Genomic DNA, 14,481 nt, shown 5'->3' on the forward strand with positions numbered 1-14,481 from the left:
TAATGCTATTACTTTTAAAATTTAGGTAATGTCGAAGCATAATTATTAGATTTTTGCAAATATATATCTAGTTTGATGTAGATGATATAAGAATATGATCTTTGCTGTTTCTTCCATTCAGACCCTTACTATTTTCTTGGCAAGTTTTTAGAAGTGGTTTCCCATTGCTAACTTCCTAGGGCTGACGGCTGAGATTAAGTGACTGGCCCAAGATCAGTTTGTGACTGGCTTTGTGTCTAAGGCAGGATTAGACAACACTGTTCTCCTAGTTCCTAGCCTGATGCCTTCACCACTACACCAAACTGGTCCTGTGCTACTTATTTGTAGTACATTATATATTACAATTTGATTATTTAAATTAATATTTAATAATGTTCATGAAACACTGCTAGAGTATTGAGTATATACTGTAACTAAATGATTCATAACACTAAGGGCAGAAAGATACAAGCCAAAGCTGATGATAATGTTGATATTTCCTTTAAACCAATGCACCAAGAGAAATGAGCAAACTATTACAAACTCAAAGTTAATCTTAGCAAATCTGCCCATTAAAATTAAAGCAACAGCCACGTCTCTTTTTCAGGCTTATGTGGAAGTTTCAAAAAATTGAGCTGCTTAAACAAATCATAAAAACCAAGAAAACTGCTCTTGTTCAGAGTCCAATGCCCTTCTTTCATATCATTTCTGATTCGCTGGATGGGGTATTCTGGGAGTTGAAGTCTTAAAGTTGCCACGGTTGAGAAAAACTGAGCTAAGTAATTCTCTATCAAGCTTTAAAATGCAATAAATCTTTGAAAAGGATCTATAATTACTGATATAATACTATATATCAATATTAAATTGAAATTGAAAATTGTTTAAGGAAAGACAAATTGCTAAATTTGAACATGATTATACTCAATTTAATCTGATGGTATAATCAATGAAAATTAATAGCATCCTGGGAATGAAATTTACTTAAAAATCATTATGATTTTTAATAATGATCTTGATTATTTGCATTACATATTTCAAGTGAGTAAACAATTCATTTACAAACTATTGCTATATACTAAAGTAGAGCTGTATCCCAAAAGGCGACAGGATAATCAAGATTAGGTTCATAATTATGCAGTCTTATGATTTTTATTCATTCTTTATTTTGAGGGAAGTTTATCAAGAACTGTTGCCCATTTTTAAGAAAACTTAACACTAAGATCCCCAGAGCAACTCTTCATAGATAAGAAGAGACTGGATAGCCACTTGTCAGAAATGATATAGGAACTCCTACTTGAGCAGGGGGCTGGACTAGAAGACCTCCAAGGTCCCTTCCAGCTCTATTCTGATTATTAGATAGAATTCTTTGTACTATTCTGTTAAGGATACTAGTAGTCCTGGACTTAACTGTATTACTGTAATTGAGCCTGGAATGATGGTCGTAAGTCATTGCCGTCATAAGTTGGGGTTCACATATGACTGGAAGTAATTTTCCAAGCCTTTTTTGTGGAGATTGCTCAGCAAATACAGCAATCCTTAAGTAAATGTAGCTGGTAGCCAGTTGTTAATAGGGTTTTTTTTTTTTGTTGAACATAGCAAATGTCAGAAACTAGCAAACAACATTGTGAATCCAAGTCATGTGACTGCAGAATGCTGTGACCAATCATAAAGCTGACCCACCCAACATATAGTCATGTGACCCTGGGGGCAACAGCGCAACCATTTTATGACAGCCAGGGATGATTTGCATCCCATCACACACAAATATCATGGCTGCCATAATTTTAGTCATAAAACAACTAATCATAAAGTGAAGACTATCTGTATTTCACACTAATTCAGTCTACTGGCAATAGATTAGAAAGATGTTGCTCACCATTCCTAAAGGAACTTAAACATCAGCTTTCATTGATTCTATTCCTAACTATTCTCTTGATAGATTAAGCATTTTAAAACTAAATCAAAGGGTATAAAACTGTTCATGATGTACTTCTTTGTAATGCAAAGTTTCATAGTCAATAGAAATTGATTGATATTAATCTAAATTCTATTTAAAGAGTAGTAATATTAATAACTACACCTTACCTGTGTATGGGCTGTACATGCAAATCGCCTATAGTATCCATAGTCACAAGAAGTGTCTTCAAGACAAAAACTTGCTTTGTGTCCTTCAGCTACTCTCCTATGTGAGCTTGCTTCAAGTAAGTCATAGTGACTGAATTCATCCATGCTATGATAATGTCTGTTAATAAATTAACAAGATCACTTTAACCTATTGTATCAGAAATCAATATCTTAATAATAATTTGGCCCAACAAGGCTATAGCCAAAATAATATTTCCCCAAATTTTAAATATTGCATTATTTAGATCGATTAGGCAAATATTTTGAAGCCCAGTGATACTATTGTCTACATAATACATTCCAATGAGTATAATAAAATATAGTTTTTAAGAAAGTGGTTTTATATTGTTTGTTTAAAATCCAAATAGACAAATGTTATTTCCAAATTTCCTATTAGATTAATTAAGGGGCTAAATACAGAAAGCAGAATCACCCACTATTAGTCTTGTTTTAACAATGTATCCGACTAAAAATATTTATTTTACTCTCATAAATTCAAGATCCTTCTCTTTATGAAATGTTTCCTTTTTTTTAACGGACATAGTAAAATACCGTATTTTTCCATCTATAAGACGCACCCTTGTATAAGACGCTCTGGCATGCGAGTTTCTCTGCGCCAATCAGCTGTTTGGCAGAGTGCCAAACAGCTGAGCTGGCAAATCCGGAAGTTTGGCTGGCCGATGATCTTGCCCCTTCCCCCCTCCCATTAGTGGAAAGCCCATAGGGGCTTGACACCTGTACCAGGCAGCATAGCAATCTACACAGGCATGCCCTGGGCTGCGGAGGTTACCATTATTTTTCCGTGTATAAGACGCTGCACTTGTATAAGATGCACCTTATGTTTGAAATGGGTGTTTGCAGGAAAAAAATAGCATCTTATACACAGAAAAATACGGTATGCAAAATAAATTAAAATTATGGTCTCTTGGGTTATCTTCTGGTTCTACAAACAAAAATTGTTTTTTGTTTGTTTTTTGTTTTGTACACTGCAGTTCTATTGTCATTTTATAGACCAGTGGTCCACCATTTTCCATTAATTGTGCTATTGCTGTTTATGGCCATTATATCAAGTTACAAAAATCTGGTTAGCTATATCTTTTTACTGGCCTCTAATTGTCACCTGGATTTTTTGCAGCCCAGATTTGATGGTCAGGGTCCCGTAATCAGGTATCTCCTAGGCATTTTGTAATTGCAAATACTAGAAATCCCAGGCCACATATATTCTTCTTACTCTGGCTAGGAATTCTTTCTAGTTCTGGTGTATCTAAAAAGCATCAGGTTGAGGAACCCTGAGATATTGAATAGAAAATAAAATCGCATACACTACAAAATGAATATCACTTTTATGATCTAAAGTCATAAAGATTGCCAACTAGCTGGTAAGGACCAAAAGCTATATTCTGATTTTTCCTAGTGTTTTCATAAAAAAAGGAAGTTAACTGTTATCTCTACAGTATTTTTACATGTGGATAATTCAAGTTTACACAGAAGGACTCCACATTAGATACCTTTACCAATAATGCCTTCATTGCGATATTTAAATATAATTCAACCTTTCTTTTCAATTAAATTTGATTGGTTATTAAAGTTTATGCAAACATTAAAGTGATTGGTGGTCCTTATTTTTGATATTCTAGTATTGTGTTTACACCCAAATTATGCACCATTTTTATATATTAAACTAAGCACTTCATTTTGCTATCTAAAATACACCATAATTGAGTTATAAATCAAAGGAAAATTGTTATTCAGAGAAGATGGGTACACTATCATTCTAATCTATTGATAATTCCTTAAAGAAGGTGCAACTTTTTCTAAATTTACAGTGCAACCCAAGAAAAGACATAAGGAGGGTGAACAAGTATGATACACAGGGTCATGCTTGCTCCAAATTATCCTTTGATGTTTTTCACACAGCAGCAGCCAAGAGTGGAACGGATAAAAACAAATAAACATAATTTAAAAGTACCGTACTAAACACTTCACTCACTGATGACAGCTGTGCCATTCCCATGAGTATCGTGGTCGGCTTGGTAAGAAATCAGATGTACCTTGATTTTTCACTCTCTGTGGAAATCTCAGAAGTACTCGGTTATCATAGTCTCTAACATCTGATCTATAAGCTGAGCTGCAAGAATATGCATATGAAAAGAGTAAAACATTTTAACAAGTAGGTCTTAGTTTAAAATGTCACATTTATACTTTTGTGCAATTGAATACATCCTCCTGGAATTAATCAAGTTTAATGCAGCTTTCATCAGTGAAAACAATGGACAGTCAAGTTGACCAGGACTAACATAAATCCCATTAGTTTCAATGGTCCACCTTAAACATGACTAACAAGTGAACTTTCAACCCACTGAAAATCCACTGTTTTTAAGATTCTAAAGCTGCTAAACTATTTTTATGGAATGTCTAAATACTATCTAATGTCTATTAGAAAAAGACTATGCAATGTAATTGATGTTTCTCATTCTTTCTAGATAACAAAGACATGGATATTTTTTAGTTGAATCAGGCTTTCATTTACAGGAAACGTGGAACTACTCTCAGCAGTATAACAAATTCTTCTGTATCAGTATTCATAACTTCAAAGATATTTCCATTTTTATTTAATAATTTTATTTAATTCTATATAAAATACAGCCACACTCTACTTGTGGACTCTTTTGAACACTTTTTCTTATTAATGTTCTTCTTTTGATTAAGGTTGCTGAGCAACTCAGGTTTTCTGTTTCTTTCCGAAATCATGGAATTAAGAATCAAGGAGAAATTTCCTGACAGTTAGAACAATTAATCAGTGGAACAACTTCCCTCTAGAAGTTGTGAGTGTTCCAACACAGGAGGTTTTTAAGAAGAGATTGGGTAACCATTTGTCTGAAATGGTATAGGATTTCCTGCTTGGGCAGGGGCTTGGTCTGAAAAACTTTCAAGGTCCCTTCCAACTCTGTTATTCTGTTATTGACCCACCCAGTCCAATGTTTCCACCGATTTGTTTCTATCTATTCTTTCTGTTGTTGACGCCCCTTGGTTCTTTAGTTCTTTCTTCCCCATCAATTTCTGCAAAATTCATTTGTCTTGTCAATAATTTTTCTTATTAAAAAAAAAAACTCAACAGAAAAAAAAATAGCTGGAATTGTGTGATATTCCTAGTTTCATCTGCAATTTCATTCCATTTCCCTTAATTCTGTAGATTTACAGCTATATTTAAGAAGAAGTACTTGCCTCAGGTATAATATTAATCAAATCTACACTAACACTGCAATGAATTGGTTTGAGTTTAAAAATCAATTTGAAACATAACTCTAAACCAGTGTTTCTCAACCTTGACAATTTTAAGGCATATGGACTTCAACTTCTGGGAGTTGAAGTCCACATGCCTTAAAATTGTCAAGGTTGAGAAACACTGCTCTAAACGTTGCAGGATCCATTCTGGGTTGGTCAGCGGGACCAGAGGTTGTGTCTTCCGAGCTTTCAGACTTGTGCTGGAGCCCATCCACGGGGAATGTCTCTCTAGAAGTTCTCTCCAGTTCCCCGAGGATGGGCCCCAGCACGAGTCCCAAAGCTCGGAAGACTAAACCTCTGGACCCGGTGGCCGAACCAGATTGGATCCTGCAACATTATCCTGGGACACATATATTCGCCTTCATTCATATAACTTTAAATGTTAATGGACACTTTTTTACAATTGCTATGGTCAAACATGAACCAATCATGTGTAGGTTGTCAGACATAGCTCTGTTCATAAATTAGCTTGCAACATCTTTATTGGAAGCAAGTCTCCTCCAGTTCAATTGGGCCTAATTTCAAATCTCTCTTTCTCTTTCTCTCTCATATTAAGTCTGTGCAAAGGATCCAAAAGCGGTGCTTCACAAATGAAAGCTTTTTAGTGTTTAAGCAACAACATCCTTTCAAACCTTGTTGTCTGCTTTGGAAACTCTCTTTGGTTTTTTTTTTTTTTTCACTTGTGTGCCTAGGAATTGTAGCTCTCTACAGGCACATTATTTTTGCTAGCAGTTGCATTTCCAGGCACATTAATATGCAAACAACTGGACACAGCTTTCAAACTTGCAGCATAAACCTTGTAGTGGGCACAACTACGTCATGCTTCCGAGAGAGGTGCTTTGCAAGATCCAATCTAAGTTGGCCACCAGGGCCAAAGGTTTATTCTTCCAAGCTTTTGGGCTCATGCTAGATGAGGGTACTTCTTTCTCTCTCCAGAATATGTGCACTGGGTTGTTCTAGGTATTGTATTTATATGGTTCCTGATTGTGTGTAGCTTTTAGTTTTTAATTGAGGTGTTGATCGCTGGCTATTAAGTTATTGTTATTTCCTTGTGCCACTGCGCCCTCAGCTCCTATGTTCTTGATAGACCGGTGGTAGATCAGCATTCCTACTGACTGACAAGGGGCCCGTTTCCCAGGCTTCAATCATTTCTCTGGCTATCTTTTGTCCCTGTTCACACAACTATCATAGTAGCTGTGAATTAAATGAATGTCCTTGTTCATTGCAACTACAAATAAGACCTGAACTTATTGGTAGCCTCACATTACAATGAACAAGGACATGCATTTAATTTCATACATACTGTGAATATTGGGCGAGCAGGGACAAAACTAGCCAGTGAAACGATCGAAGCCTGGGAAATCAATAGGGAAACCCTTGTCAGCTTGGAAGAATAAACCTTTGGTCCTGGTGACCGACTTAGATTGGATCCTGTAACATTATCCTGGGACACATATATATTATCTTCACTTGTGAGAGGTGCTTTGTTCTGAAGGACTTCTTCTAAGATGTATTATCATCTTATAGCTTTATCCTAATGCATGTTTATGAAAGCCCCACTGCATTTAATGTAACTTACTTCCACATGTATGCATTCGATTACAGCTTCATTATGAAATGAATTGCACTGATTGTGATTTGGTATCTGATTATCAATTAATCTAGATGCTGAAAAGCAATGAGTTAAAAAATAGATTAGAGTAGGGAGATAGCTGATAAATACACTGGAAATTACAATAATCAAACAGCAATTTAAAAACCACTTTGTTCTGTTGCATACAAAGCAATGTACTCAATAAAACCCTTCTTTTCAAAAATTAATGAAGCTCTGGATTAATGAAAAACAGATCCTAGTACGAAAATAATTCCTAAACAATCGGGGCATGGAAACCTTGTGTAGCTTGGTCATCAAGCTTTCAGCAGACATTAATAAAAACAGTATGTTTTATGAATTGGAATAGTAAAGGAATTTTCTCCACTGCTTAAATTCTACTGAAACCATGTCTATTTCCCTCTTGTTACGTTACCAGTGCAATTCAAAATCTTTGGTAATGTATCCTGGACACAAAACAATAATGTTCAAACAATATGTGCCTCAGAAAGTTAATTCTTTTATAAACCTGTATTTTGTAGTTTAGCCTTCTTCAATCTAGTGTTCTCCAAATATGTAAGGATTATTAGAATTCCCAGTCAACATAGGAAAAGATTGGGATACTGGGAGTTGTATCCCCCCCAGATCTGTCGATTTTTCTGATTGGGAAAGACTTTCTAACCAACTGGTATTTTATGAGGATATGAAATCAAAGCCATCCCTGTACTTACCTAGCTAGGCAATTCTCTTCAGCAGCACACCTCAGGTTGTACATAGACGTCTTTTGGACATAAGTGGCTGCTTGGATGTAATAAGGATCTGGCACTAAATCTGGCAACCCTGCAGTGCATTAAATCACACACAAATATACACAAAATAGATCAGGCCCAGACAATTTCTACAAATTTCACTCCTGAAAAAGGCAGCAAAGTTGCAATTTCTAGTCATGGTATGACAAATTGGGAACTTATACACATGGTCATTTAATAAGACCAAAAATCACTTTTCAGAAGATCAAATGAAACATTAAAATACAATGTGTCTTCCAGACTGAAACTATTATATCACATATGATCCTGTAAAATATTTTTCTTATGTATCTTAAAGGCATTTTCCTCATAAGGCCACCAGCTGATGAAAACAATAAGTTTGTCAGATACCAGAAATTTGGCTAGAACAATAAATTATGCTTGTTGTCTTAGGCAACAATAGATATTCTCAAACAAAAGGCCATGAACATCTGTTAAGTAGGCTACATTAACTAAATTACAACCAAAGATGAACCTCAAAATGATGCCAAAACTGCCTATCTTGAATGTGAGTGTTATCTAGACTTACATTACTACTTTTCAAGTTTAGTTGGGTACCCTTCGGATAGAAGTACTTGAAATAATAACATTGACTACCATACCTATAAAGCTTTCTTTTTGCCATGGAATAGTCACATCTAAAGTCAAGGGCAAGCTAGTTCTAATGAATTCATATGCAAAAAGGACTGGAATTCAGCTAAGAAAATGAACCACTGCTAATAATTAAACTTTTTTCCCCTGTTGAAAATTCCATCTCAGAATTGTTGCAGCTCCAGAAAAAGGAGGGTTCTCTGCCTCTCTCTTCATCGGGGTGTTTTGCATTACTTAATTTCAACATCTTATTTTCTAGCGCAGGATCCCCACCGACTACTGGGCGAGGGGGAGACTTGGGACCAGATGGTGATCAGCGGATGTGGGGCTGGCCGAGGTGAAATCCCGCAGACTGCCGAGAAGGGAGGGACTTGCCACGCGGCTGGGTTGGATCTGGGGGTGGGGTTGGGAGCTCGCTTTTTGGAGGGACACCGTTACAGACTCAAACGGCTAATTAGTATCTGCATGCAGATATTAAATAACTTTCTCAGAACCGACGTGCAACTCTTGACCTCGTTCCTTTTAAAGCTGCGGGCGACCGCAAAGCCAAGGCAAACCTGCCTCACCGCCTGGTGCAACTGGTTGAAATGCGCGCCCTTACCGTATTGAAAATAGCCGGTGCCGTACCCCGGCCGGTAGCGGCCTCTCTGAGGGGGCCGTTCATAGGTATCATAGTAGTTATAATAAGGGTTGTCGTCCGTGTACTTCTGTGGGTTGTACGGGTCGTCCCCCACCATGACATCTCCGCGAGGCGGCTGCCGGAGATTGCTTAGAGAAAAGCCAGTCTCATTGCCCGTCCTGGCGGGGGCGCTCTCCACGGGGCTCCCTTGCGCTCGGCCTCGGGAGCTGGCGCCACCTTCGGCCCTGCGGCGCCCGTCCGTGATATTTCTGATGGACGGTTGCTGGTAACCGGCTTGGAACCAGTACTGCGCCTCCGGTTTTCGGGTGGCGGGTGCGTCTCCGCCTGCGGCAGTTGCCGGCGCCCTGCGAGGAGAAGTGCCGTTGCCCCTGAGGAGCAAAACGTGGCCGCCTTGCGCGGGCTCCTGGCTCAGCTTAGGCCGCGCGGGTTGATACTGGGAGCCGACGCTGAGGAGGCTGTACACCTGCCCGTTGTTCTCCCATTGAATCCGCTGTCTCCACACGGCGGGAGGGGGTGGCGGTGGATTCCTCGGGGGCATCCCGTCCGCCGGCAGCCACAGCAGGCAACTCCAATAGAAACACGCTTGCAGCTGGGCAAGGCCCAGGAAAAGCGGAGTCCGGGAATTGAGGCGCATGGCGACGGCGTGGGTCTCTCACAAGCGAGCGGGAACTCCACTCGACGACGCTGCAGGACTGGGGAAGGGGAGCGCACTCCAAGGTCCCTCCCAACCTTGTTATTCTGTTGAGGTCAAAAGTAGCAGTTGGCAGCTTTCCTCTTTTCTTTTCCTAGCTACTGACCTCCGACTTATTTTGCGCTCAGCCCAAAGATAGGGAGTCCCACCTCGTTCTCTTTCTTTTCCTCCCAGCGCTTTCTTTTGCAGTGAGATGGGTTTGGGGAGGAGCAGCAGCCTTCGCCTCGTCCTCGCTTTCGCTGAAGTCTGGAATGAAGCAGTGGGAGAGAAGGAGAGAATTGGAGGAAGGGCGGAAAGGGGGAGGAGATGAGGGATTTCAAAGTTTCTGGCACACTTGCAAAGTTACACAAGCCCATTCTGGCAGACGGATTCTCTGTTTGTTCACGTAATGCCATTGGAAACGTGCAAGCCAGATCGTTCCTCTCCCTCTCTGGTTTTCCATCTTTTTTTCCAGCCTCATTTCCCGTGGTCGGGAGAACCCCAAGAAGGCAAACAGCAATCGAGTATTTAGGAGTCTATTTCTGCAATCGGCATGCTTCTCGCTGTCTAGGGTTAACAATATACAGGCATTTCACTTTCCTCAGACAATTTGGTCTGCCAGGAGGTGGGGCGCTGCCAAAATATGCAGAAAGAAAAATGCTATTAGATCACCACCACAACTTGAGAGACAAGAAAGCAAAGTCAGGGAGTGAAGAAACATGTTTTCTGGGAAATATTTTCACCATAGACATCTCCCGCAGTTGGACCTATGGTGAGGAAACCTGGTGATGGCAGGATGAAAAAACAACTGCACATTCTCCTGCAGTGCCCTTTCATTACGGCCCAAATCCCTCTCAAACTTGTGCATACCAACTTTTGTTTTTCCCTGGGTGAGTCACAGAAGAAGTTCGTGACAGACGTGAAGACATGAACTTTGCAAAGAGGTGTACATCAAAGTGTGTTTCCCATGGAACTTACTATACATCACATCAGAAATATTGCTGGGATAGGCAGGAGAAATAATTTCAAACAATTTCCACTTCTTTAGACCTCCTCCAAGCAGAATCATGAACCTGTTTTTCCCAGAATAATTTATAGATGCTCTTTCAATCCAATTAATATATTATTATATTATTATTTAACAGTTTTTGTGCCAAAAGTAATTCCATTTTGCTGGAATTCAATCTGAGTTTGTTTAGACTGTCCAGACTCTCTGCAGATACTAGATCAAGATTTCCACCACATCACCTAGTCAGCCTGAGATGGATTTGTATATTACTGGCTTTCATCAATATAAGAAATAAGAATTTGCCCTAAACTGATTGATGATCTCTTCATGTGAACTTTTTGATATAGAAAAGGCCAATTAAGGGCTCAGCTTCCCTTTCTGCACCAATGCAGAATAGAATCACTCCAGAAACAGTAAAGCTGCTGTAGAATAGTGGCCATGACACCCGATCCTTGCAGATGGTCCAAAAGGTCAAAGACATTAAATACTATTAAGAAATCTCCAGGTTTTTAGAGGTGGGTTCACCACATGAGTCCTGCCATAGGTCATCCATAAGAATGATCAAGAAACTTTCCAGCCCATTCTCAAGCCTGAACCCTGACTAGATCCAGGGATCCAGATCATTTGCTTCACCCAGAATGCTTTTTAATTGCTGGGGTAATCTTATCTACAATCTTGCCTATAAAGAAAGGTTGGAGATAGAACAATGATTATGCAGAACAGCTAGGTCAAGTAAATGCTTTTTGAGGATGGGACATATTAACTATTTCAAGACTGCAGCAGCATCACCCTTCTCAAAGAAGCTTTCACCATTTTATTTATCCAACTTTGTGTTACCAATGGTATTAAAACATCTGAAGACCAATCTTGGTAAAAACTTAGATGTAATTCACATAGAGTAATTTGTTCTTATTTAAAGCTAGATAAAGTATCATTCTGGATTTTCCCCCTTTTTCTTTTTTACCTTCTATGTCTTGCTGTATAGTTTATATGGGGTGAAAAAGTGACAGATTGGCCAAAAGCAAAATTTTGTAAAGAGTACATTTAGACCTAGATCTTCAGTCCTAGTGTAATAAAAAAACCTTTATCTCATATTGATATGTGCTCCTTTTAAAAATTATACTCATAGAAATCTATTCCTTGGATAAAAATGACATTACTCTAGATTACTCTAAATTACTCATTTCAGTTCAATTATATGTTTATGGGCTCCCTATAATGCAAACAAAGATCTGTTCATGCTCAACAAATGAGAAAGTTTTTAAGCATCCTTGTTCAAAGAAGTAATATTGAAGTTATTCCAAGTCTAGCACAACAGTTTATCTATATATCTTTTTCCTGATTTCTTCATATCATTAATTTGAGACGAGACAAAACTGGGGGGAAAAGAATCTACATTAATACAAATAGCACACCCTTGTCTTTCCATTAACACTAATCACCATACATACAAAGCATCCCCAGCTTTTCCATGCTACAGTTTCTGAGAAATAGTAACAGTAGGAATACTCATGCCATATCTATTCCATATGCTCTTGTCATTGCATAGCATACACTCAGTCGTTTAACATTGCTGTCTTCCACTACATGAAGGAGAATCAAGTATGCTGACAAGAATTTCCTCCATCAACATAGCCGGTCTTTACTTTGCCTCATTAATAAGACTGGTATGTAGCATGGTCCTAGCAAGTTAGGGTAGATTTACTTTGGAACAAGTAATTGGATTTTCCTGCCAGAGAGAAAAGCATCCACCAATCCCCCTCCTTAACATAGGGTGGCCAGGAGAGGATATGAGTTTTACCAAAGATGAGAGCAGGGATGCTGGATGGTCAAATCTTTTCTGCTTCTGCTTTGCTAGGAAGGTCTTATCCACCCCAAAGATCAACTACAGCACTGATCTATGGCAGTAACATAATGGAGGGTGCAGCTCTGTCAAACAGTTCCTGAGAGAGACTGTGGAAGAGTGAAGAACCAGGTGTTTTAATATTTATCTTGGAAGAGGCAACTGCTGAAGATATGAAAAAAAAGTTTCAAAGAGACTCTGCCTTAGTTAACTCACTGTAAATATGACAATAAATTCTCCTTACAGTTTTCAAGGTACAAGCACTATTAAAGTTGCTTTCTTAAAATGCATGTCATTCTTACTTTCTTAGTCTTATAGCTATGTGGGGCTTCACTCTCATGGATCAAGCACTTGGAGGAGGCCCCGATAAAGCAGGAAATACTCTCTCTTCCTCTATATTGGAAAAGCCCTATCCACCTACAATACTCTCATTTTCCTCCCTCGAGATCCCCAGTGCAGTATACTGCCAGATCGTGCATAGAGTAGTAGCATTGGACAAAGTAGAAAGATTCAATCAGTGCCAACACTGTTGACCTGCTGATAAAAATATCATACATAGGATCTCCCCTGGATGACATATCAGCAGCTGTGTGGAAAAACCATAGGGAAGCAGCACTAGTTGAGGACTTTCCTAAGTTTATCAGCCTGGCATTCAATAGGACGTGCCAATATGCTGCATTTCAATCAACCTCTTTTCTCCTTGATTTCCTGTGCAACTTGCCAACCTGCTTCAGGAGTGGGACACTGACAGGAGCAGGAGAATTATTTTACTTCTGCCTAAGCCACCCCTTTTGTGGTATGTTGAGACCCATATCAGCAGTTTACACATGGATTGGAAGCACTTCAGCCAGTGCCACTATCATGTCCACAATATCTGCTACACCTGTTGGCACACCCTGAGGGAGATTTGGAAAAGAAGAATTAATATGACTTTGAAAAGTCATAAGTTTCCTGACATCACCTAATCCACATTTTACGTCCCACTTTCAGTAGGTAATCAAATGGAAAAATACCCACAGCAGCGCAAAGCAGCCAACAGTAGCTGGGTATATCCCAGTGATGGCGAACCTTTTAGAGACCGAGTGCCCAAACTGCAACCCAAAACCCACTTATGCATCATCGGGTGCCGGGTGGGTGTGGCCCATTGGCTGGGTGTGACCCATTGGGTGGGCATGGCTGCGGTGGTAACAGCAGACTGGGTGGGACTAAAAAGTTCAATCAATTCCAACTTTGCAAGATCTTTTTTTTTCCGCGAGAATTTGAAATTGACTGATCAATTGAACCTTTTTTTTTTGTACACGGCGGTGGAGGCCTAAAGTGAAAAGGTTTTATAAAACCCAGCTGAAGGTCTAGGACTGGGGCGACGGCGTGCATGCCCACAGAGAGGGCTTTGAGTGCTGCCTCTGGCACCCGTGCCATAGGTTCACCACCACTGGTATATCCCATCCCTACCAATGTCAGAAGCTGAGATGGAATGTTTAAGAGTCTGAGAAAGTGGAAGAGTAAAAAGGGTGCAACACTCTCTTCATTAAATATCCACTGAAATTGCATCCCTATATAGACAGTGAAGTACTATTATTTACACCTGTTTCTGATGGTCTCATCTAAGAATTTCTAAATGAAGTGGCCAAAGTTCATGAGAACTTAGTACTGTGAATACACAGATTGAAGAGTTTACATCACAGGCTGTGAAACTTTAAAGGCAAATCACTGAACTCTTTTTAACCCACACTAACTCATTTCATACTATGTATGCTGCCTTGAGCTCCTTAGTGAAAGATAGGATATAAATCTTGGGGGGAAGAAGATAATTGGATGAAGAATCTTGTCAGTTCTAATATGAATTTTATTCATCAGATTTTATTTTTTAAAAAAATCCTTCTCCCTGGAATACCTGTTAACTATATATCTGCCTACTGTATATTGAACTAACAAATTAA

General features: G+C 39.1%; 1 protein-coding gene across 4 annotated transcripts in view; it reads right to left on the reverse strand.

Moving 5' to 3' along the window:
* The window catches only part of LOX (lysyl oxidase), a 59,058-nt gene that overhangs the window by 7,283 nt on the left and 37,294 nt on the right, over positions 1-14,481 (reverse strand). For all 4 annotated transcript variants that reach the window (XM_039329835.1, XM_039329833.1, XM_039329834.1 and 1 more), the window contains exons 2-5: positions 8,981-10,322; positions 7,711-7,819; positions 4,094-4,231; positions 2,065-2,221 (exon numbers count right to left, since the gene is read on the reverse strand). In XM_039329835.1, coding sequence (XP_039185769.1) covers positions 2,065-2,221; positions 4,094-4,231; positions 7,711-7,819; positions 8,981-9,653 — 1,077 coding nt within the window. In that variant the 5' untranslated portion in view covers positions 9,654-10,322. The remainder of the gene's footprint in view (positions 1-2,064; positions 2,222-4,093; positions 4,232-7,710; positions 7,820-8,980; positions 10,323-14,481) is intronic.

Source organism: Crotalus tigris, unplaced genomic scaffold, assembly GCF_016545835.1.
Source record: "Crotalus tigris isolate CLP2741 ecotype Arizona unplaced genomic scaffold, ASM1654583v1 scf7180000024419.1143555, whole genome shotgun sequence".
Lineage (NCBI taxonomy): Eukaryota > Metazoa > Chordata > Lepidosauria > Squamata > Viperidae > Crotalus > Crotalus tigris.